This window comes from Arachis hypogaea, chromosome 7, assembly GCF_003086295.3.
Source record: "Arachis hypogaea cultivar Tifrunner chromosome 7, arahy.Tifrunner.gnm2.J5K5, whole genome shotgun sequence".
NCBI classification, from domain to species: Eukaryota; Viridiplantae; Streptophyta; class Magnoliopsida; order Fabales; family Fabaceae; genus Arachis; species Arachis hypogaea.
In genome coordinates, this window is record NC_092042.1 from 11,153,840 (window position 1) to 11,180,345 (window position 26,506).

The 26,506-nt window shown below is 29.4% G+C and overlaps 2 protein-coding genes across 3 annotated transcripts; one reads left to right on the plus strand and one right to left on the minus strand.

Annotated features, from left to right (window-relative positions):
- The first annotated feature begins 255 nt into the window (after nt 1–255).
- LOC112702450 (uncharacterized) lies at nt 256–2,505 on the plus strand. 2 transcript variants are annotated; one of them, XM_025753474.3, is made up of 3 exons: nt 256–455; nt 1,281–1,529; nt 2,185–2,505. In XM_025753474.3, exon 2 carries the CDS (start codon nt 1,285–1,287, stop codon nt 1,516–1,518), a length of 234 nt encoding a protein of 77 aa, XP_025609259.1. In that variant the 5' UTR covers nt 256–455; nt 1,281–1,284; the 3' UTR covers nt 1,519–1,529; nt 2,185–2,505. The 2 variants fall into 2 exon arrangements, with proteins under 2 accessions (XP_025609259.1, XP_025609258.1); XM_025753473.2 differs by having other exon boundaries at nt 307–455; nt 1,276–1,529.
- Nucleotides 2,506–2,755: 250 nt separating this feature from the next.
- LOC112702449 (proline transporter 1) lies at nt 2,756–6,074 on the minus strand. Its single transcript, XM_025753472.3, has 7 exons — nt 5,700–6,074; nt 5,211–5,435; nt 5,031–5,125; nt 4,443–4,632; nt 3,824–3,948; nt 3,292–3,507; nt 2,756–3,161 (listed from the first exon to the last, which is right to left on the minus strand). Exons 2-7 carry the CDS (start codon nt 5,356–5,358, stop codon nt 2,784–2,786), a joined length of 1,152 nt encoding a protein of 383 aa, XP_025609257.1. The 5' UTR covers nt 5,359–5,435; nt 5,700–6,074; the 3' UTR covers nt 2,756–2,783.
- Nucleotides 6,075–26,506: the final 20,432 nt, after the last annotated feature.

Genomic DNA, 26,506 nt, shown 5'->3' on the forward strand with positions numbered 1-26,506 from the left:
TTATTATGAAATTCTCTAAATTAAATGCAATCAATTTAATTTACTTATAAAATTCTAAATTGATTTCATTGGATTTGATTTACATATAAATAGAGTATCCATATAAAAATTTTTGGTTCAGGAGATTCATATAAATTTGGGTTTAAACATTACATTACATAAAAATATTTTGGGTTTAAAGTCTCAAAATTGTAAAAAAAAATGAAAAATCACAATTTTAGGACATTTTTTATTTATTCCACACCAAAAAATTCTGAGATCTTCTTGGAGTTGGATACTGATACTGCTTGTAACAAAAGTGAACGAGCCAAGTAGCATTTGACAAAAACGGTGCGCTTTGGTGAGACTCTATTCTTTCGTCTCTGCTCTGTAGTACTGATACGCCGTTCCCAATTTCCGTTTCGCGCCGCCACACCCTTCATCCACCGCTCCATTCTCGCTTCTTCTGCGATCAGGTTCTTACTCCCATCTTCCTTTCTTCCGATCGTATTCTATGATTCAATTTTTTTTTTTTTGGGAGCGGGGGGTTTGTTTCATGTCCGATGTCACATTCACTTTTGTTCGTTGCATTTGTTAGCAGATCTCTAATGGAGCTCGTAGCTTATAGCCTTTAGCTTTATCTTTGTGTCATTTGATTGGTGTTCCTTTTGCTGTGTTGTGAACTCTGATCTACATGACTTAACATGTTTACATCTTTTCATTCCAATTGTTTCAATGATTATAGTGTTTTAGTTGATTTCCTTTGTTATGATGAATTATGGTTCCTTGTTGTCCATATATATATATCAGTTGCATTAATTGCCATTTTAGGTTAATAGAGACAATGCAATTGAAAGAACTGCTGATGTCAGAGTAGTTATATGCTGTAGAAATAGAATCAATGCTCTACAATGGACGTGGTCTTCTTTTAGTTGCCAGAGCATAGTTTTTCAATGATTTGTCAAGCATCAACTACTCATTGTTCTTCTGACTTTCACATCCTTAATGATTTATTATCAATTGTTTGATCTATTTGAGTTTCGATAGTTTTGGTCTAATTTAAGAATAATATGGATCCCTTGTCTTTCGGAACTTACTAGGACCCTTATACTGAGACAGTTTATGTGAAGGAGCTTGAGGGGTGGTCAATACTAGCCTCTGCAAGAAAGCTTTGTATGATAGAAGTTGTCTAAGTCATTTGTCATTTCACACTTGTGGCAATAGTTGAGCCACACATGAAAGAGCTAGTGCAAATGATTTGAAGTTATTTTTAAGTTTCTTATGATTTCTTTGCAGTGCAGGGAAATGGGTTTGTGGACATTACTTGAGGGGTTCCTGCTTCTTGCAAATGCACTAGCGATACTAAATGAGGACCGATTTCTGGCACCTAGAGGATGGGGCTTATCTGATTTTTCAAGTGGCAGGACAAAATCTTTCAAAGGCCAGCTCATAGGTCTTATTTACGCAACTCAGTACCTAAGAGTTCCTCTCATACTTCTCAACTCCATCTGCATCATTTTGAAATTTGTTTCTGGATAATGCCTAGCATGGTGAGATTTCAAGACGTGTTGTCTAAACATTTTGTTAATCTTGTGTATATTAATATCTGGTGTTATGGAAATACCCTCAGCTTTCCTACGTTGGCTTTTCAAACAAAAAAGAACTCTACTTTTCTGAAACTGATGCTTGAGCCATTCTGACTGATATGCCAGTGCAACTCGTGGACATAAACTGGATGTAGTTGATTAGATTCTTAGTTCAGTTAATGAATGACTCTAGTCATCAAGTTATACTTTGTCATTTTCAAACTTGACTAATGTTTCAGTTCAACTCATGAACATGAAATGAATTATAAGTTGGTTAATTTTGTGTAGTTTGAACATTTGCTTGAAATAACTTATGGCATGTTGCTGTTAGTGAAATCATAGTGTACGTTGGAATCACCTATACTTGATAGTAATTTTAATTTTAGCAGCGGTAGTAGGTGTTGTAGTTGACTAGTTGTATGATACTGGTGAGGTTGATAGTAACAATCTAAAGCTAGCATGGTGAACAACATCTACTACACATCTTTGCTTCTGCTTCCACTTCCTTTATCATATTGAATTTGAAGAATTTGCATGTTTATTTTATTGAAGGGTCAAGCTGCAGGAATATCATAAACATGGTATAACAACACTAATTTCAGCTTCATCTTGTTTTCAGGTTCGGGTTACCACTAGATGATTTCAAGAAGTTGCTACTGCGTAGAACAATTAATTTGACAAATTCTATTTTAGAGAGAGCCTCCATTACAAGTGTTTGTCTTAGTTTGGGATATTGGTCAATTGATTGTTATTTATTGCCCTAAAATCATGTTTACCATTGTGACATCAATAGTAAGAAATGAAAATCATTGTGACATTAGTTGGGTGGGTGTTGTATTCAATTTCTGAAGAATCAATTATCATCTGCCAATTTTCCTTATGTAAACTCTTGATCTATTTTTTTAATAGAATTTACCAATTTTTGGATTGGTGATATACAGCACAACTGTTGTAGCTTTAGTAGCTCAAGAATTCATATGAATGTTAACTTAATGGCTTATCAGAAAGTCAATCAATTCATAATTAGTGCCTAACATTTGCTTTTTACACAGTCTTGTACCAATTGAAATGTAGCCATGTTTGGCTTTTGTTTTCATTTATTGTTGTCATTTTTTCTTCATAAATTCTTAAAATTATAAAATGTTGAAATCACGGGTGAAAGATACGATTAGCAGCATATATGCACATAATTGCCCTAAGAATATATAATGAATTTAATTATAAATCAGCAAAAAAATGGTACGTTTTGGAGTCAACAGCAATAAGCCGTAGGGCTGCAACTGTTGCTGCAATAGACATGAATCCAAATAAACAAATGTTGAGCCAATGCCATAGCTTTTGTATGGATGTTAATTTGTTCTTATTTGCCACTAAGTACATATGGTTTGCAAGGATAAATGTAAGGGGAAATGTGCTGATAGCCCCTGTGATACTCATGAAATCTCCAAGGAATGGCAATAGTGCTGACATAAATGTGTTAATAGCCAAGTAGCCACCTCTTACCATCACTCTAAATGACAAGTTCTTAAAAGCCAATGCACTTCCTTTGATCCCACGCTTTGTATCCAAATACTCATACATTGGACTTGCAAATATCTACATGGAGCAGATGAGAAATTATATTAATTCAGTAAAACATTTTAGAGAAACGTTTGGTGTACTTATTAGAAGAATTTTTCAAATAATTTAGAAGTGGGGAATTGAGAGCTTAGAAGCAGGTACATACGTGCAACGCTATAATTGATTGAAGAAAGGCAGTGATATTGGCCATGGCTTTCACCCAGACTGGACCATTAACATTATTCAGCAAATAGGTTTCTGTTGAAGATCCATAAGCCCAGTACCCTGCAAAAGTAACCAGATACAATGGGAGGACTCCAACAGTGAATTGAAAGTATAGAGCTTTCATCATGTTCTTCACAACTGGCTGCCTGATTGTTGCCTGTTAAGGGTTACAACCAAATAAAACTTAATTTCAAGAGCACATTCAGAGTTAAGGCAAATTAAATTAAATTTGGTTCCTATGCACTGACAACGTAAAACAGTTTTATATTGTCAACTAATAAATATTCAAGAAAGTGAAGAGTCATGATAATAACTATCTGCTATGATAACTATCCATCATGATTCTTATCTTCCTAAATTTCTTTTTGGTGACCAGTGAGAGATTGTTTTACTTTGTCAGTGCAGAAAGATTGTTGTCAAGTATGTATCTGTATTAAAATTAGGAAATGAATGAGTATTAGCTTCTTTCTTACCTGGATTTCAGGAAGCATGCCTGTATTATATGCAAAAACAAGATTAGCTGATGCTCCAATCGTAGTAAATATTTTACTTGTTGATGACCCTGGAATACTGTAATCTCGAGGTGGTGATTTTATTCCTAATGATAATGAAATTGGGATTAGAGTGCAGATTGATTCACACTGAATCTATGAACTTCAACCAAATGAAAACAGCACAATATAACAAACTAAAGCATGGTAGATAGCAGATTTAGAAAAGTCAGTTGAAGAAAAAATGGAATTGGAGGAAAGGGAAAAGACTAGATGCTTGTACTACTAACTTTTTACTTAAGATTCAGTAATATACTTCTAAAGCTTAGATATTATTTATAAAATACTCAACATTAAATTTATATGGTTTTGCAAGTTCCCAAAAATATTTCATCTTGATTATCAGAGACATGGCATTGGTGAACTTATAAAGATAAATTATCATTTTATTGGAAGAAAATGCTTAATCAGAGATATTAGAGAACAGAAAAACCAAGCATCAGATATTCAGATTTGTTCATTGCATTCTTCAAACATGATAGTATATTCATAGAATAAGAATAAAAAAATACATCATAGCATCTTTGAAACTAAACATTACCATCTTTAAGGGACAGGACAAGTGCAATGACAATATATACTAAGCTGAAGAGTGTTGAAAACCCCAGCCAAACTCCAAGTGCTGAAAGATGTGGAATACAAATGGCAAACATTGCACACACTAATCCAGCTATGGCAATACAATATGGAAGCTTCATCTGACCATCATCCCAAAATAGAGCATACACAGCCTGCATCACAATGAAGTGAACACATACAATCAACAGAAAATCTCAACACAGTTTTTCCCTTGAAGGCATAAGGTGAAACCATAATGCAACTATTGTAGGAATATTCACATAAAAAATACTTTATACTAGAGAACTGGTATGGTGTAGGTACTCAGTTCGATTTGGTATTTGACTGATTATTCTCTACACCAAAAATAAGTCACCCGTACAGAATATGTTATAATAAAAAATACACATTAAAAATGAGTTAAACAACACATATATTTATACACAAATATACAATGACTGATTTTTTGTATGCATATACCATTTTTGATGATAAAATTACAAGTATTTCGTAAGAAGAATTTGCGCAGGTAAATGAGAGAAGCAAAACAAAACAACTATAATTGTAGTACCTTTAAGGCAGAACCAGCCAAGATGATATAGCCAGCATTTATCATGAAAAGGTTGATATACTGCAGGGCCCATGTGAGAGAATATGCTTTTCTACCTGAATTAATGAATGAATGAATGAAAATAAGAATTATGCTACTAACATGGAAAAAAAAATTATAGAAAAAACATTTTTCACATACCATAGATAAAGCCAGCTAAATCTCTGTATCTAATATGCCTTGTTCCACCAAATTCATGAAGCTTAGCAAGAAGAGCATTGGCGTATAGGGAAATTGCAGTTGCAAGAATCAAACCCAGCACACCACCTATCCAACCAAGAGGAACCATGATGGTCCCCGAGTATCCAAGAACATATGCGCTGTTGATTCCCGTTGTAAGCACAAAACCCACTTGAAACCATGAATCTACAAAAGCAAAGCCACAATTATTATTATTATCAGATTAAATATTCTTTTCGGTCTTGACCATTTTATTCGAACGACAAAAGCAGTACTCTACGATTCAAAAATTCCTATCCAGTTCTCGATCATTTAAGTAATTGGTCTGGTTCGATTAAGATTTTCGAAGTGTGAAATCAGGCAAATAGTCAATTACTCTTATTATTATTCGAAAATCCAGAATTGCATTAAAATTGATAGAGAAGGATATTGAGAAGTGAGGTTGGTTACCGGTGCTAATTTGATGAGCTGTGTCGGGGATTTGAACTCCGGGAAGAAGAAGATCGTCGTCATCGGAAAGTAGAGTCAGGGCGACCTGCTCTTCTTCCTCGTCCTGCTCCTCCTTCACAGCCAGCTTGAATGATTGATTCTGTGTTGGAAGAAATGAATTGAATTCAGATTTCAGAGCACACAACTTGGGAGGGAAATGAATGAATTTATAGTAATAAATAAAGGTAATAATTATTTTTGCGTGTGTGTGGGTTTTGTTGATAGTTGCGTCCACTTGTGTGCCTAACAGAGTAATTCCTCTATCATTCTGCTCTTGGATCTTGCAACTTCAATCATTTCTTCTTATTATTACGTACGAATATTAGGTTCGGAATTGAGTCGAGCCGAGCTAGATTAAGCTTTAAGTTTAGCTCACGAAAATTTAGTTTGGTTCATAATTCGACTCATTAATAATTGAGTCTATTTCTTAAATTTAAATTCGACTAATCGAAAATTTACAAGTTTCAAATTCAGGAGTCGACTCAAATAACAATAACATAATTTACAATTCGATATTAATAAATTATAATTTATATATATTTTAAAAAATATTAAAAAATTAATTTATAATTATATATTAATTATATATTTTTTATTTATGTTCTACATTAAAATTATATATAAAAAATAAATATAAAATTTTAAATAATTAAAAATATTAATATATATCTAACATTATATATTACTATTATATATGTATATAATATTAAAAATATAAATTAAATGCATATAAGATATGTGTATTAATATATATATAATCGAACTAGTTCACGAGTTAATAAACTGAATTTATCCAATCTTAAATTTGACTCATTTAATTTATGAGTTTAATTTCAAACTCAAATTTAGATTACCAACTCACAAATTTAACTTATCAAATTATTACCAAGTTGAGCTTAAATTAATTCATAAATTGACTTGACTCACTTCTAATTCTATATACAATATAAAAAATAATAAATTTTATAACCTTAAGTTATTAAATTCAATTATTATTTTGAACTTATCACTCAATGTGACTAGTTTAAACAAAGTTCACTAATTATTATAATATATTAGATATAAATATATAAAAATAAATTAAAAAAATTATGCTACAAAACTCAATCCACGCTATATATGTAAAAGATATATTATTATTATTATTATTATTGTGGATGATAATAGTACATCATGAATCTGACGGATGACATAGAAAGTTGTGATACTTGAAAGTTCTGGTAGTTAGTTATAAGATCTACGGTACAAAGTATTTCAGATTTTGTGGAACACATGCATATATCTAGATTTCATTGTCCCGCTTCATCATTGGCCATGGCCATTACAATTATACATGTTTAGTTATATATTATAGGGAATATTAAATACAGTTATTTATTATTTTAAAGGTTGTTTTCGTAATAATTCACTTGTAAATATTATGGTCTTGTTAAAATATTTTGAACCAAAAATAGAGAGATTAAAAAATAGAAGAGTTATACTAACTTAAATTTTTATTAATTTATTATGCATGAGTGTATTAAACATTTTTAAGTTTTCCTTTTTCATCTTCTTAATAACTAACGTCTTTATTACGACTTTTTGTCTAAATATAAAAAATGGCCACAATACATTTGTCAATGAACTGTAAGTTCACGTTTCCAATTTTTATCAAATATATGCCATCTCTTATGTTTTTTGATGTATTAATAATTGGAATGCAATGACATATTAATAGTGTAATATAATCACACATTGCCACCACAATTACTATGGTTAGTTATTTCACCCAATACCTATAATAATGGTCATATAATAATATTCAAAACCTGTAGTTTTAATTTCCTTAAAAGAATCATTCACAGGGGAAAAGTAATGGGTCCAGGTCATCACTCATCCTATGCCTATAAATAAGCATTATTTTTTTAAGAGGTTACACCTACTTTTTACTAAAATGTTTGGGAAAACTTTTAAGTGTATCTTTTAGGAAGTATGAATATCTTTGAAATTTTATAGTGTGAGAAGTATTTTTTCTTCCATGAAATGGTATTTCTGCGATATATAATTTTATGGGTAAATGATTAAATTCATTTTTAAAAGATTATTTGTTTTTTAAATTAGTTTTTAAATTTTTTTATTAAATTTATTTTTTAAAGATTTTAAAATAATCGTATCTGTTATTTTCTTTGTTAATAATACCAAAATTTGTTAACATGTCATGTTAAATAATACTACAATATATACATAAAAATCTTAATTGACTATTAGTCTATTAGTTTATATGACTATTAATATTATAAATTTATGAAATTACTTCATACCAAAACTTAATTGAAGAAAGAACTTGAGGTATTAAAATCCTTCAATTTAGAATTGATTTGATCTAATTTTATAAATTTATTATATTAGTAACTAATTAGAACTATTAAGTGTATTTTGTGGTGTCATTTAATGTATCATATTAATAAATTCTGATGTCGGGTCTTAGGAATGAAAATAACAAAAAATAACTAATTTAAAATATTTGAAAAACGGATTTAATTAAAAAAAATTTCAATAACTAATTTAAAAAAATGAATGATCTTTCGAATATTAATTTGACTATTTACTCTTATTTTCGTATTTAGCTCACTCAAATTTTGTAAGATGCACGTAATTTGGCAAACATGGATTTTTAAGAAGAGAGATGTGTTGAAAGATGGACAATAATATTTGTTCCACATAAAATGATATTTCCATAAGAGATGTGTAAGACTTAGGGACCACAAATTACGTATTGCTCTCGTGAATTGGTCCAAATTTAACAAAGTCGTAATTGAAAATGTCATATTTCTAAATTTAACAAAATCGTGAATTGGTCCAAATTTAACAAAGCTTCTCTGAACCGTGAAAGTTGCTAACTCACTGTACTTTGCGAATATACAATGCTTGAATAATGGACACGCCATTACCCATAAAAGTTAGATATTGATGTTATGGTTTTGTCTCATAAATCTTGGATTAGATTTGATCTCAAATTATTATCACCTAAAAGTTGAAGCTACAATCACCTCATTTGTTCTTAATCTCAATTATTACTTCTAAAATAATATATCTACACGCACACTACTATTCACATCTAATTAGTGTTTTGTGGCTAGGAAAAAAAAAACATATATTAAAACAAAAATATATGTACACATTAAAAATTAATTATTAAATTAGTTATTATATAATTATATATAATTTTTTAATATATATTTTATATTTTATATTAGTAATTAATTTTAATATATATCTAGCAATACCCGTTAAAATGACAAAAACGTGTTTTTGTGGTTTTTCTTTTATTTCTAAAGATTCAAAATTTAGTTGACAATTATTTTTAAAGCACCTTTTTATATCTTTTCTATTTTAGATATTTTGACTGTTTTTGTTTGATGCTTTATAATGCTAATAATCAATCAGCAAATTATAAAAATATACTGTTTTAAGAGTGAGATTAGAATGACTTCTCATAGAAGTAGAGTATATATAAGAGATTTTGACAATCAAAGTAATAATAGTTTAAGAGATATAAGAATGAAGAAATATATAACATATTTTGGATGTGAGTTAAATTATTTATTTATAGTATTAGAAAAGTTAAAAAAAATCTAGATAAATATTTGTAGAATATATAGAATTTTACGTAAATATAATCTAAATTACATCTTTTATATGCCAGCATACTTTTATATTTTTAGGTAAACAATTGCTTTATACTTAATTTAAAAGCTGGATTGTAACAATAACAAACTATTAAAGGGGACAAATTAATTTTTTAATGGGTAGTATTTGTATTGAATTGGTATTTTTTTTATCAAAAATAAAAAAACTCAAATTCGCTTAGATAAATATAGAAAGAATATATCATTTAAATTATAATTAATTGACATTTGTATTGAATTGATATCCTATATGTTATTACAATATTGATTGTTATTATAAAATATTTTTATATTATTAGCGTATAGGAGTTAATTCCTTTGGATAACCATTTATTCTATTTAATTATATATTAATGATTACTAAAAGCTAATGCATCTCTTCTTTTGATGTTTGATATGATGAAAAACAGTTGTGAGCATTATTGGGCGATTAATATCATTGTCCTTTATCAAAATGATATAGATTATGTACTAAAAAACATTAAAGATCGTGAAAAATATCTAAAATGGAGTGGACAAAGAAATTTTAAGATGATTTTAGTATTAAGAGTTGCACACCACAAATATTGAGGGCCATATTATGGTGCAAATTATTTTTTAATAAAAAGTGCAAATTATTCGTTTTATAGTAGAAAAAAAATCATATACAGTACACATAGTGATTTTCATTTTTCATCTTATTCTATTTTTTAAAGGTGTACATAGTTCAATTCAGTTAAAAATTTGGTCTGAACCGAAATATTTTAAGAACTAATTTGATATGATTTTAGGGGATCTAGAGTCGAATAAGAATATCAAAAATAGACTTGATTATTATTTAGAGTCGCATCTAAGTCAAGGTGAATTTCACTTCATCCGACTCATGTACACGGTAAGAAAATTAAAAAGGACTTATATATTTTAAATTAATTTTAATATTATGTTATATTAATTATAAATTTATTATTTTATTTTTTAATCACACTTGTTGAATTAGAAAATAGATTAAAAAAACATCAAATTAGAATTTATGGATAAATTCAAATTCAAATATAGATATTAACTTCTCAATAACAAATTTCTTCTTTATAAATAAGTGCATCATAAATAATTCTTTTATAAATTATTGTTAAAGTTTTAAAGACTCACTTTACACCGAATTTAGATCCGATATAATTGTGACCCAAAAATATTTAGATTTTATCGAGTCTAAAGACAAATTAAGGTCTAAAAATAAATCCAATATATATTTAAAATCAAATCTAAATTAGAACAAATCTAATTTCACCCTTTCCATATACACCTTACTATTTTTACTAAAGAAATTTTTCTTTATTATTGTGGCATATTTGAACGAAGACGTGAAATACGTCTTTTTGCTGAGGCTGCTTGAGTAATGAAGATTGAAGAAAGTTTGTTTGTCATTGCTACGAAACCTGAAGTTGGGAGACAGCAAGTAAATCATCATATCATCATCATCATCTAGTCTTCTTCTTTGTCCCTTTTATTTTTGTTCGTTGATCGGGTTCCGAACAGGTCGGGTGGATAAATGTGGAGGGGAGGACGTCTTAGCTTGGGCCGCGCTGCTTGCGAGTAGTCGGGTAGCCGAGCGCTTGTTGTGGAGAAGTGAAGAAGAGGGGGGTGTCACCTGCAAAGACACTCCGACGCTCAAGTCAGCAATGTGCAGGCGAGCAGAGAATAAGGTTGAAAAATGTGACGTACCTCGGGGGAAGAGCCAATCTTCCCCTTATATACATGTCAGTAGTGGGCCCCTTATGGGACAGGCCCACATTTCCAAGGGCGCTGTCCTGCGGCCGTGTGGGAGCCGTACAGGACGCGTGTCCGGGTTGGTTGAAGGGCGCGTGTCCGGGTCGGGTATGGCTTGGGTCGGGTCGGCCCAAAGTTAATTCTGGGCCGGGCCGTAACAATTTTTATTTTTTTTAAATTAGTTAATGTTAATTCAAATTAAAATAAATATAAAAAAGTTATCAATATCTTAATATTTTTTTCATTTATGAAAATTACATACATAGTCGGTTCTCATCCTTTAGAGACTACGAGTATAATAGGAGTATTCATCGACAAAAGGATCACCCTAAAATGATCATCTCGTGGCTATTAAGAACGAATCAAATCAGATAGTTCTATTTCTCAATCTTTTTGACCTCGGTTCCGTAAGAGCAAGTCATAAAGATTGAGAAAAATCGGTCATTCACAACCACTGATGAAGTTTTTCTTCTTTCTGCTTATGTTTTTGGACGTCTAGTTTTACTTTTTATACATTTACCGGACTATGTCCATAACATACAACCAATATATAGAAGGCCTAAAACATGGTTTTGTGAGACAGAAAGTTTGTTCTTAAAACTGTTTCCAAAAATATTTTCCTTCATGGACTCACTCTAATGTAAACCATTGGGCTTGTCATTTGGAAATTGTTTGGGTTTAGTGTGAATATTGGGCCAAAAGTTTTTACAAGAAGTTCTATTACATAGACCATGGTCAAGTTTCAAGTATATCATATATCTCTCAACTCTCATTAGTAGTCTTCTTCTTGTTTTCTCAAAAATACACAAAAAAAAAAGGAACGACGAGTTTTGAGTCTGAGCCATTAGTATAATTCTTTTAGGAAAAGGCGACTGAAATTGAGTGATGGAGATTGGAAGACAGATTTAGAATAAATTAATTCTATGTAAGTTTATATATGTTTGGTGTAAAATATATATGATTAAATTATGTTTTAGTATTTTATTTGATTCAAGATAAATATGGAGATGAAATAAGAATATTTAATTTATTAAAATATTTTTAATTATTTAAAAAAATATTATTAAAATTTCAATTTTTATCTTTAAAATTTTAGTTTCTTAAGTAGTGTTTATTTTGAGGTATTGAGACAAAGACGGAGAGATTGAGATTTAGTATCATATTTGTTAGAGACTGGTATTAAAATTTTTGTCTCTGTTTCCAAAATTTTAGTACCTCCAAAAAGTAAGGATATAGGGGATTGAAATTTTTAGAGACGGAGACTAAAATTTCAATAACATTTTATATCTAAAATATCCTCATTTCAATTAATTAATTCTAATTTTACCCTTTGTACAAATTAAATTAGAATTTTATTATTATTTCAATTTTCGTCTCCCACTTTACACCAAACAGAATACTGAAATTTATTTCAGTCTCTGTCTCTCATTCTCAGTCTTTCAGTCTCTGTTTCTCTACCAAACGCTACCTTATATCTCTACTTTCTGGAGATATTTAAGAGACTAAAATTTTATATTTCTGACTATCAAACACAATACTAAATTTTAGTATCTCAGTTTCTGTTCTAGTTTTTAAAATCAAATACTATTTTAAAGTTTGTTTGATTTGTGATTTTGTTTTTTATTTTTTTATTATTTTTAGAATTTTTTATTTTATATTTTTTGTATTTTTTATTTTTATTTATACAATTTTAAAAAATATTAAAAATAAAATTATAAACCAAACATATCCTTAGCTTTTAAGTAGATACTTAAAGATGAGTTTTATGGTGTTTTTGTTATAATGTTTAAATTGCCTAACTTACTTTTTAAAATAAAATATAAAAAATTTAAAATAAAAAATAAATTATATAAAATTTATTAAATATTATTTATTTATTTTTTTTAATAACTTAGATATAATGTGATAGGTAGGGTAACATTTACCATCCTTAAATCCGCGTCTATATACCCTCTTGCTGAAACCTAGCTAGCAGAGATTATTTTATGTTACTCCAGGCCTGCATTGGTCATGGGCAACATGCTTTTTCATTTATATATAGGGTGGCAATAACTAGCTAGATATAAACATAATCAAATTCTTAATGCACAAAAACAAAACATATGCAATTACTGTTTCCTTCCCCAGAGCTTAAGGCAAAACAGCACCAATATTATATAATAATTAATTGCAATGTTACCCTTAATACACTCAACGTTGATATCAATAAAATGTAGTGAATGCACTCTAATTCCATAAAATAAAATTATAGATTATGTTACAGGATTTAGCTTAGGTAAGTGTCCCGGTACATACAATGCATATATAACCTTAAGCTATGTGCAACCGCGTTAAAACCCCCCAGGAAATCTGGGTTTTTGGTTTTGTTTTGCACCCACTCCCACTCCAATTTGGACGTGGAGAAATTTTTAAAAAATAAAGATTAATTCGTCATGGATCGAAATTTTATTTAAGGGTTTATTATTGGCTAAGAAGCACCGATACGACACGCGATACGGACACAATACAACACAGGTACGCCAACATGTTCTTTTTATAAAACATTGGATACGATTCGTTTAGGATACATTGTGAATTAAAATTTAAATAATATATTGTAAATATAAGAGTAAATATAATTGCATAAAAAAGTCTTAAAATTATGCAATTATTAAAAACAATAAAAAATTTTAATTCACTCTTGCCATTTCGCTAACAGAATATTTTAAAATTAGAAAAAAAAATTGATTAATCGGGCCATAAAATCACAAAATCAATTGAAGATTTGGAGCCCAGCAGAAAGATCCATCTCATGAACATCTGAATCGGGTCGGACTCGTTCGGATTCGTGACTGTTCTACCAAAATTTTGCACCGCAAGAAGACACGCCGCCGATACGCTCGTTTGAAGTATCCACCACGTGTCGGCGTCGGATTTGCGTTCGACACGGATACGCCGGTACCACGAGAGAATCTGTGCTTCATAGGTTATTGGCTAATGAGTTGCTATATGTACAAGACGGGAATCAAATTCCTAACACTTATTTAAACAGATTAATGAGCTAACTATTAGATCAATCCGAATTTTTTTAGTTTAGTGATTTAATAATATATTTTTAACCCACACTTTTAAATATTGATAGTTAATTAACCAAAAATAATAAATTTTGTTAGCCCTCTAATATTCTTTGTGGACCAATCCATCCCATACTCATTAGCTGATTGGTCTGTTAGCTATATTTATATTGCACATAAATATTTAAATGGAGTTTGGATCAATAATAAATTAGTTCTTAATTTGTCGAATTGAGAAATATTGTGAGAGAAAAAAAAAAAAGATTAGCTTTATTCATTCAAAATTTCGGATATATGTACAGAACGTCATTTAAAAAAAAAAAAAACAGCAACGTAACAAACTTTAGAAGGATATAATTATGAGGGAGAAATATGTGAACGTAATTCACACAATTTTTATGTTCACCCCACAAAATAAATTACCTATCTTATTAAAGTATCAAATTAAAGAGCCATTCACAATATCTTTCTCCCTTAAAAATGATTTTTTTTCGTTATATCATCTTTTTTATATCGTAGAATTTGTAATACAAATGAAAGAAGGATGAGAGAGAACCTAACAATAATTAAAATAAATTAAGGAAACCATCGTCCTGCTCACAAGGAGTAAAGGAAAGGAAAATCAAATATTTAGGCTCCCAATTTATGGTTGCAACCTAAGATTCACAAAGTGCTTTACCAAATAATAATAATAATAATAATAATAATAATAATAATAATTGATAACTATTAAATGAAATGACTAAACTCTTAACATAATATTTGTTAATATTTAAATTATTGTTTTTTATAAAAATATCTTTATGTGAATAGCTATCATTTATTTCTTTGTAAAATTTAATTTGTGTATACTCTTACCGTGTGGATCTAAATATGTTTTTCTATATATATCTAATTATATTTGGTAATATTAGTAAAATTGAAAAAATTACTTTCTACCCATATAATTTGAATGATAAATATAGTTGTCATAATATAAATTGTACCAAAATTATTGACAAATACTTAATTTTAACTTTTGTTTTTTTGCTTTCTGGAGGAGAATTATGGATACTCTTTTTATTTTGGCAGTTAGTGTCTTGATAATAAAGCTAGTGTTGTTGAAGAGGGAGACACTAGAACTACATATTCAAACTTGTAGGCAAAGTTGTTTATTCATTTGTCCAAAAATTCTTCCTCAGCCAGGGACCCATCTTCGTGTACAATTTCAATTCAATGTCATTTCGCTGGAAAAATTGAAGTCCATTATTGTACCCTCATAATTAATTCCATAAAAGTCAATTAATCATATTACAATGGTTTTTCCTAAACCAAACTACTTCTATCTTGTCTTTACTATAATTTCTTTACTACTGCCTAGATAGCTTGTTTATTTTATTATTTGATTATATATATGTTTATGAAGGTTTTTAATGGCATAGAAAAGGAGTTAAATCTATAATCTTAATGTCTAGATATCTTTAATAGTTTTTAGATTTTTTTTCATTAGTTTTTTTAGATCTTAATTAAATTTTTTATATTTTCTAGTAAAATTTTAAAACTAATCAAGTATTTGGAATTAATTTAGTATTATTGTGTTTTTAGAAATTTTTTTCTCAAATAATCAAGAATTAAAATTTTTTTAACAAAAAAAATATAAATACAATCTAAAGGATTAGAAGCCAAATCAAACCTAAAATAATAAAACTAGGCACCTAAAACATCACAACTGACGCCCAGCATCCAACCACCGGCACCTGGCATCCAACTACCGATGACCAGCGACCCCTCACCAACGTCCAGCATTCCTAGGCGCTCCATAATTCTAAACTTTTAGGATACAATTACTTGCCAAGACTCAAGTTCAATATGCAAATCATGGGAAGACTTAATCTCAAAAATTCAAGATTCAAGAAATTAGTTAGTATTAATTCCTTCTAGAAACATAAAGATTTTGTTGTTAGGATTTAATTCTATATTAGATTTGAATTATTGTTAAGATTTGATTTGAATTTAAGTAGATAGTTATCTTATCATTCCTAAAGATAATACTAGAGTTAGTTTTTGAATTTGAATTTTAGATAGAACTTAGGATATAAAGAATATAAGTGAACAAGGTTCACAAGAGAGATAATCTGAGTAGGGATGACAATATGTACCCTATCCGCTGGTATCCAATCTAACCCAATCTAGTTGGGTAGGGTTGCCAACCCGATCCGCAGTGGGTAGGATTCTCGTGCAGGTCGAGTAGAGTGTGGGTTGTGTCTCAACCCTACGCGACCAACCTGCAGCTTATATATATATATATATATATATATATATATATATATATATATATATATATATATATATATATATATATATATATATATATATATATATATACTTGTAAAGGTTGAGCTTGTAAAGGTTGAGCTTGTTCTAATAAAGAAGGATCTTGTAAAGGTTGAGGTTCTTGTACAAGATTAGTAGCTTGGGGATTGCCATCCATTCTTTGAACATTATATACGTGTATTCTTGATTCTATTTCATAAAGTTGTCTCATACTTTGTATATGCAAATAATGCATCCTTCTAACGTAATGAATACGTTTATTCTTAATGTTTTGTCTAACGGTTTTTACTGATTTTATGGTTTTAATATGTTGTAGAAACTTTTTGGTTCTGATTATTTTTTTGTCCATCTTTTTTATTTCTACTTTTAATTCCGAGGATTCAGTTATTAGTTCCCTAATTTTTCTATCTATTGTCATTACTCTTGTTTTCATATTTCTTCTAGCTAATTTTAAACATCTAAGCCTTTTATAAAACTCTTTCATGTTATAAGAATAATAACTGAGAAAATAAAGAAAAGAAAGATAGTAAGCTTACAGAGATGAACATGTACTTTTATTGCTTGCAAAGTTGATACACTTATTGAAGATGATTACAAATACTTGGAGAATTTATAAAGTAAGAAGATATAAGAGTGGAGAGATTTCTTGAGCTTTCAAGTTTTTGATGATCTTGAATGAGTGAGGACTTTGGTATTTATAGACCCAAAATGGTGACTATTTGGGTACTATTTGCCGACAGTACTGTTTGCTTTTACTGTTTGCCGACATTTACTTTTTACTTTTTTCTTTTTACTTTTTACTTTTTACCTTTTTTTTTTTACATGATTGGGCTTTTACATTGATTACATATACAGTACTTTGTTACATCTCAAATGGGTCTTGTGAGTCTTGATAATAATGAGCTGGACTGGACTGGACCTCTTCATCTTCTCCAAGAGGCACGGTCTGTATTGCTTGTAAAGAGTTTTGAATATCTTCTTCTGAAGTTGCTGCAGCTAAAGCTGCCATAATTTGTCTCTTTTGTGCTAAGAATTGAGTTTCTTTTTTATACGCTATTTGTTCTTTGGTGGTGCTTGAGGCTGTTGTTGCTGGGCGCTTTTGTGATGCTGTTAACCATTGATCAATAGCTGCTCTTCTTAGCAAATTTATATCATATTTGTTCCACCATTTAATTTTTATTACTCTTACTAGATATTGTATGCTTGGAGATTCTTCATATGCTGCTGAATCATATTCCCATGTCATAATCCAGCTTATTCCCATGGCTGCTATGAATGAAATAAATTTATATTCTTGTAGGAATGATGACTTGCTTTTAAAATATTCATATGCCATACTGGCTTCTTTTGGGAAGAAGGCTTCTATTGGTCCAAAGTTTTAGAACCATGCTTGAAACCATTTAGGAAATTATAATGATATCCCCTTTCTAAACCAAATGAACCAAGAATGGGGACTTGGTGATAGAAATAAAATATGATTCCAGGCTTCTTGGTAATCATAGTAGGTATAGTTCTGAGGTTCAAATTTTAATGAGAAGCTTGTAGACTGATATGGGGGTATTTCCCACTCTTGCAAGGATAATATTTTTATAATTTTTATTTTTGAATAAATAGACTGCTTAGTGTTGGAATCTTTGTAATGTGTTAATTCAATGGATCCGGTGTCTACTAATATGAATTCATAAAATTTTTGGGTTTTTTGTGGGTTAATAGGAATATAATGGAAAGTATTTGGGAAGATAGTCTTGTATAAGGTTTTTCTGTCTTTCTTGAACCACTCTTTTTCAATAGCTAATATCTTCATAGGATTGGGTTTCTCATAGTAAGGAAATTGTTCTTTCAAGGGTTGAGTATTATAGAGGTCAGATGGTTGTAATAATGTGAATTTATTATTAGTAGTAATTAAAGGGCTCTTAGAAGGTGATGACGATGATGGTGTTGCTTTTACAACCTGTGACATTGTCATAGGCCTTAATGATAATTGTTTTGCTGGTACAACCGTAATAGGTAATTTTGTTTCTTTTATTTGGTCAAAGGGTTGACCATAATCTTCACTGGAGGCTGCTTTTTGCTCCATTCTTTTCCTGCAAAAATTCTCTAGTAAGAAAGTCAGGGAGTGAATTTAGTTCTCCTTTTATATGTTCAATAGTAAAATCAAAACATGATAAAATAGCTTGCCATCTTGCAAATATTTGTTTTGAGACCAAATTTTTTACATCATTTTCTAAAACATTTGGGGCTGCTTTACAATCAGTTCTTATTAAAAAGGTTTTATTAAATAAATCTTCTTGAAATTTTGAAACACATAATACTATGGCAAGTATTTCTTTTTTAACTGTTGGATAATTCTTTTGAGCTTGATTCCAGATTCTTGAATGATATTTTACTATTTGTTCTTTTGAGCTATTAGGAGGTATTTGTTTAAGAATTCCTCCATATCCTAATTCTGATGCATCTGTTTCTACAATTAGTTTGGCTGAAGGGTCTAGTATACTTATGCAAGGTATTTCTTTTACTGCATTTTTTATTTTTATTATTATAGAAGTCATTTCTTTTGTCCATGGAGGTGGATTTTTTCTTAATCTCTTACAAAGAGGTTCGCAAGTAACTCTTATACCAGGTAAGAATTCTGCTACATAATTTAAACATCCCAAAAATCTTTGTAATTGTTTTTTGTCAGTTATTTCATTTGGAAACTTATCTGCAAATTCAATAGCTCTTTTAATAGGTACTATGGTTCCCTGATAAATTTTATATCCTAAGAACCTTACTTTAGTTGTAAAAATTTTCATTTTTTTTCTGATAAAACTAATCCCTGCTCTTTTATAATATCCATAAATTTTTCTAGATGATATATGTGTTTCTTTATTCCTTTTGAGTATACTAATACGTCATCAAGATATACTATAGTAAATTCTATATGTGGGTAAAATATATTATTCATTATTTCTTGAAATTCGCTTGGAGCATTTTTTAATCCTTGAGGCATTACATTCCATTCATAATGTCCAAAAGGTACTATAAAGGCTGTTTTATATCTATCTTCCTCTTTTACTGCAATTTGATAATATCCTGATTTTAAATCAAATTTTGAAAAGATATTTGCTTTATTTAATCTTTTAATTAAATCACTTTTATTTGATAAAGGATACCTAATCCATTTTAATATCTTGTTTAGAGGTTTATAATTGATAACTAATCTTGGAGCACCTCTTTCTATTTCAGATGCTTTCATCACATAGAAGCCTGTACAGCTCCAGGGTGATTTTGAAGGCCTTATTAGTCCCTTATCTAGATATTCTTGTATTTCTTTTTTACAATATTCTAGATACTCTTTGTTCATATGTATCGGTTTTGCCTTTGTTGGTATATCTTTTTCATTAAACCCATCTTCATATGGTAAAGATATTTCATGTAATTTTCTATGTTGAAAAGCTGTGGGATTTAAACTACATAATTCTTTTTTTAATTTTTTCTTCAATTGCTTTTATTTTATCTTGTATTTCTAGAATTTGTAATTGTTCTTCTATTCTTTTATGTGTAACTTCTTGGTTTAAGTAGTTAATTTGTCTTGTCTTCCTTTCTATAATATTAACTTGACGCGGTAAGGGTTGTAAAATTTTTTCTAGACTCAAACAATTAATTTGTTTTACTTCTGTTTCCATTACACTAGCATGTGTAGATAGGTGTTGTAACATATTGAGTTCATGTTGTTTTGGTCTTGTGAGAAATTCAAAATGGACAGGATGATTGGGGATTCTTGTACAAGTTATTCCGTCGATGTCGACATTAAAGGGATATAATAATAAAGTAAAAGGATTTCCTAATATAACTTGATGAGATATATTTCTTGCTAAAAAGAATGTAGTGGCAAAGCATACCCTATTCTTACAAATTTTTGCTTTAGATAACTTATAGTCTATAGTCATTTTGTCATTTTCTGCCATTAAGACTCTTTCTGTAGTTTTCTCATAATATTTTGTGGGTATTAATCCTTCTTGTATACAATTAACATCAGCTCCTGAATCTACCATAGCTATTAAATCGAATTTTTCTTCTCATACTATTAAAGTTATCGTAGTGAACCATTTTTGACTTACTAATAATGTTAATATATTTATATAATTTTCTGTACCTAGGTTAATATAATTTTCGGGGATTGTTATATTACTAGTCCCTTCGTTATTTTGCAAAGATTGTTCTTGGATTTTTATTATGTTTTCTCCTTCTATTTTTAGTAATCTATAGTCCATATTAATGTTTTGTTGTTTTAATTCTAAAACTTCTCTTTTTAACTTTTTTATCTCTTCTTTGAGAGAATTAAGGGAAACTTCTTCTTGTGGATTTTTAAAACGATTATAAATTTCTTTTATTTCTATTGGTCTTATTTCTTGCTTACTTTCTTCTTCTTTTTTAACTAATTCAGCTAATTGTCTTATAAACTCGTCCCTTAATGGTGTATCTTCTAATTTGTCAATTATTTTGACTAGTGTAGAAGTTTGTTCTTTAGTTAAAACATTTACAGTTTTTTCACAGTTTCTACAGTTACATAATCCTATTCCTAAACAATTATTATTATCCTGTTCCTCCTTTCCACTATTTCCTCCTGAGCTCTCTTCTTCTGACATAAAGTCTAATTATTGTATAAAATAGTCTTCAGTTTCAGAAGAACCTTCATAACTTGATTCTTCTTCTGACTCTGAATTGATTAGTATAGCTGTCAAAGCATGCTTAATTTCTTTATTTTCTATTTTATTTATTTTTTGCTCTGTCGTACACTTATTAGCATAATGTCCTTGTTTTTTACATTTCCAACATGTTACTTGTTTTTTCTTATTAGAAAATTTAGGTTTTCCTTTAGGAGTCTTATGGAATTTTTTATGATATTTCTGTTCATAATAAAGGGGTTTGTCTATATTATATTTAGGTTTTTTATAAAAAAATTTTCTTTTAACTTTATGCTGTCCACTAGGTGCTTTTTCAGGTGTTATTCCATATTGGAAGCAAAAAGTGCCTAGCTCTCTTTTTTCCGTGATACTTTCTTGTTTTATTTTCTGTTGTATCTTGGTATCTGTGCATACTTCTATACCTGTTTGTACTATTATATTATGCAATTGTCCAAAGGCTAATGAATTATAGGGAATCTGGGTCCCAAACTGTGTTTGTAGTTTTTGTAATACTTTTTCAGAGAATAATTTTGGTAAGGCTGCTACGAATCTTTCTTTCCAGAAAGGCGCATGTGCATCATCTCTTATCATAACTTTTGACATAAAAACATCTTTATACCATCTATAATCAGACATAGTTGGACATCTTAAATTCATTAATTGAGTATGTATCCTATCTTTAAAAATAATGGGATCTCCTACAAAATTTTTAATAATGGTATATATCAACGTGGATGTAGCGTCTGGTGATTGATCTTCTTGTTTAATACTATTAATAATTAATTCTTTTTCTTGGACGCTGAGAAAATTATCCCACCAACCTTTTAATTGTCCTGTAAATCCTTGGGTTATCATGATTGCTGCTTCTCTATCAGAAGCCTTTCTCATCTTATAGGCAGTTGCTGCCATAGTCATATTACACATTTGATCTAAAATGGCTTGTTCACTTAATCCATCTATATTCCATTCTACTAAGTCTGATCCTGAGAAACTATTTTGTACTAATTGTGTTTGCTCTTCTAGACCTACATCTGCTGGTGATGGTCTGGGATAATAATTTCTGGTTTTAGGATAATCTCTCTTATAGGATATTTTATTTAGTTCTAATTCTTCTTCCTTTTGCAATGTATTAATTGTTAATTTTCCTAGACTAATACTCCTAAGTTTTTCTTTTAGTTCTTCAACTTCTGTTTCTACTTTAGATTTTAAGCTAATATTATCTAAACTTTGTAATTTATATATAGGTTTTTCTATGGGTTTTTCTACCTTAATAACCTTTTCCATATTTTCCATTCTTCCTAACTGATTTTTCATTATATCTAACATGGTATTAGTAAAGTTTAATTGCTGATGTAATTTCTTAATATCTCTTTTTTCTATATTTCCATCTGCATTGCTATCTTGATAGGGTGTTGCTTCAACTTCTAGGTCTTTTCCTATTGGAATTTTAATAGTTTCTTTAGGAGGGTATTCAGATTCTATTACTGATCCTGAGCTTGTTTTCCAAACAACAGTTGGTTTTGTTAAAGGACATAATTTCTTATCGGGTTTGGAGTAATAATTAACGTACCAGTCAAAGAAGTATAAGCTAATTCTATTTTCTTTCATAAAATCATAAAATAGTTCTCTTAGTCTAATAACTCCATTTTCTGAATGGTTGGTAAAATACCAATCTCTTAGTGGTTTATTATAATCAGCATTAAAATCTTGTCTTATCCACTCTTTATCAATCTCAAATGGCTCTTCCTTTATAATTACTGATAAAACTTGTGATTCTCTTGGATCAAATTCTGACGGTGATTTATATACAGCAGTGGCTATATGTGGCCTTCTGTTGTCAATTCCTACAATATCATCGATATTTCCTATTGATGAATTATCTATAGAATTTCTATGGCTAATAGTTTCAACATTATCAGGAATTCTTAATGATTGGGATCTATTCATCCTGATTCTAATATCAGGTCCTTCTCTTATTATTTCTCTTATCCTAGTATTTTGTATTTGTGGTTCTTCAATACCATCAGGTATTATCCATTCTTCAGGCATTCTACTTTTTAATTCTTCATGTCTTAATCTTCTAGGTGTTTGTATATTAGATCTTTTTAGATTTGCATGCATGATTATCGTTTCTTCTTTTGAGGATTGTCTTAATGCTTTAAAGTCATAATTAACCTTAGTAATCTTATAATATATTCTATAGATTATTTCGAATGGATCATATTTCTCATTTATAATTGTCTCATCAGATCTTACTTGTAATTTTAATGCTTGCCAGGTGTATTCATTTTTTAAATTCATAGCATAATTTGGGTAACAGTTAAAGAAAATTGGTCCATCATGACAGTTACTTTCTAATATTCCTATTAATGAGTCACTAAAATTTTAGAATCTGGTATCTCTTAAAGTTAATAATATAGGCAGGTTAATTCCTATTCTAAAATTAGGTTTTACTGCTACTTATATTAATCCTATATGGATGAAGTTATATCCTTTACTACTATGTTCTTTCAATTTATCACTCTTCTAAGATGGTAATAATCTTATTATTACTTGTTCCTGGTTTACAATATTCTAACATATGAATTTCATAATTTTTTTCTTCCCAGAAGTTTCTCTTTTTATATACTTTATCTTTATCTATTATAGGTATATTCCAATTATGAAAACTTTCTTCTAATTTAGCTATTTCTAATTCATTTTTAGTTCCAGAGGTGGAAGCTTCATCATTATCTGTTTTTATCACTAAAGAATTATTTTTCTCTAGATTTAAACTACTCATCGTTCTCAATAAACTAGCCATTTTATGGTTAGAACTTTGTGAGTTACGGGACCACCCTCGTTAATCTACGGATTCACTGCCTTACTAGGACTTATAACCGGGATTACAATCTGGGCTGACCAACGTATTAACAGTTCTCACTGCTACTTCAAAGTTGTAACTATAAAATATTTGAGGTTTATCAAGAAGACTTGTAATAAAAATCCAGTTAAAAATAATTTCTTTACAAGTGGTATCAGAGCCTGCCCTTATATATATATATATATATATATATATATATATATATATATATATATATATATATATATTATATACTTATATAAAAATATATTTCAAGTGGATGTTGAACTAAAGACCTTTTACTAAATACAAAAAATTCTTATCCACTAAAAAAGATTATTAATTGATAATTTAATACATTTTCTTTTACATTAAAGTCAGTTCTATTTAAATTATCATCAAGTTATATAATAATATTGTATCTTTTTAGTAATCTGTAGGTAGAGTTGGGTACCCGCTGGTTAAGCACGGATAGGGTTAGAGTTGAGATATTCTCAACGCAGAGTAGGATAGGGTTGAGTTTATATAAAAATCTCAACATGCGAGTAGCTAGGGTTAGGGTTGGATCAAAACTCTACCCATTGCCACCCTTAAATCTGGAGGATCTAGAATCACCATATGTACATCTCTTTCATCTCTTTAGTTTTTTTCATTAGCACGAGTTACTAAACCTCCATTGTTGAAAGTTAGAAATTCTATTTGGTTTATGGATTTATAATGTGAGTGTTTTCTTTATTTTAATTCTTACTCTTTTACTTTTTTAAGACTGGATTTTGTTTTTCATCATTAATGATTAGAAGTATTGAAAATTATTCTAATTTTGTTATTACTTTGAAAAAATTAATTTTGGAATTAGCTTGAAACTCATCTCATAATCTTCAATTATTCAGAACTAATTTTGAATACGTGATATATAATTAAACTAAGGATAGTTTTTGAATATTGTGTGGCTTAAAATTAAAATCATTATTCACCTTTTCTCTTGATTAGTTGATCAAGGAATTGACGATTAATTGGGTTAAGAAAAATTAAATTACCAAGAAATTAGAATTTGATTATAAATGATTTGCTGCGAAAAGATTTTTGCATGAGTTAAAGTAAGAAAACACAAGCACTATCTTTCCTAAGAATCAAATATCTCTGAAGCCTTCAATTTTCTCATTCATTGATTACTTCTAATTCTTTAAGCTTTCTCATGATAGTCCTCTTATCTGTTCTTTTTTTTTCTTCAAGATCTACAGTCCTCTTGCCAATGTTTGATTAATCTAATTAGAGATTCAATTCGATGTTACTTGCCTCAATCCATTAATTTTCGTGGGAACGATATCTACTTACCGTTGTATTACTTGAACGATTTAGCCAATATCCGAGCACATTGAATTTTCGCTCATCAAGCTTCCTTTAAAACTTGTATGCTTTATTACCAAAAAATAGTTTCTGCTGAATCTACAAAAGTGATTATACAGGAGACAAAATATTTTTGTCTCATTATATGTAGAATAAAAATATATCAGAGAAAAAAAAAGTACACAACCATATATTCTGGTTCAGTCACCTTGTGTAATGTGACCTACAGCTAGTCTCTACCATAACCATGGTAGAATTTTTACTATCTTTTCAAAGATTTATATTCACCAATTTCCTAGAATTCTTCCTAATCCTATCTGGGACAAACCAAACTTCTAACCAAACTTGATTTGACTAGGTTCACGTCCTAAACTTTCAACCACTAAGTGCTCACCCAACTTAGCAAGAAAAACCCTCAAGTTCAAAAATATAAAATAGAAACATATTAAAACAAAAGAAATTTAACATAATATTTGACTTTTTTTCAAACTAACTCTCTTTGTCTTTTTTCTCAATGGCTTTTTCTTAATACTTCACATATTTACTTTTTTCATTGATTGAAAATAAAGAAAGATAAAACTAAAAAAAATAGAATATTCAATGAATGAACTTGAAGAAGAAGAAGGCATAACAAAAATGCTAAGAAGACTCAAACAATATGCTCTCACTCGTTGATTCAATCTTCTGCTAGTTACTTTTTTTATATTGGGTAATGTTACCCCAGCTTGAGTTGTTGAGAAGAGTCAATACCTTCAACATTGAACCAACAGAAGTCTTCTCCTTCTTTTAAGAACTCAGACTAGAAAATCAGGAATTGAGAATAGAGTAATGTGGCACAGAAGTGAGATGGACAACATCAGTGACTTGGTCATGAAACCTTCAATGGGTTTGCCAAATCAACATCTTTAATCTTGTGTTTTAGCCCCAAGTTTCTTTTCTAACCCTTGGATATAAATCAGAACCAACAACCTCTATTTCTTCTTCTCTTATCCAAATTGTGAATGTAGAAAGGAGGCAGTTTTGTCAATCTATTTGACTTGCACAAGAGTAGAAATAATACATCCTTTTTTTTTTCTGAACTAGATTTGCCCTAGATTTACTTCATGGCTCCAATAATTTGACTTTATCTCTA

Excerpts from the sequence above, each read along its gene's own strand:
- LOC112702450 (XM_025753474.3), top strand. The coding sequence starts at position 1,285 with ATGGGTTTGTGGACATTACTTGAGGGGTTCCTGCTTCTTGCAAATGCA.
- LOC112702449 (XM_025753472.3), bottom strand. The coding sequence starts at position 5,358 with ATGGTTCCTCTTGGTTGGATAGGTGGTGTGCTGGGTTTGATTCTTGCA. Across the intron at positions 4,633-5,030 it reads TGGCTGGTTCTGCCTTAAAG|GCTGTGTATGCTCTATTTTG; the intron begins GTACTACAATTA and ends ATTGTGATGCAG. Across the intron at positions 3,162-3,291 it reads AATCAATTATAGCGTTGCAC|ATATTTGCAAGTCCAATGTA; the intron begins GTATGTACCTGC and ends TGCTCCATGTAG.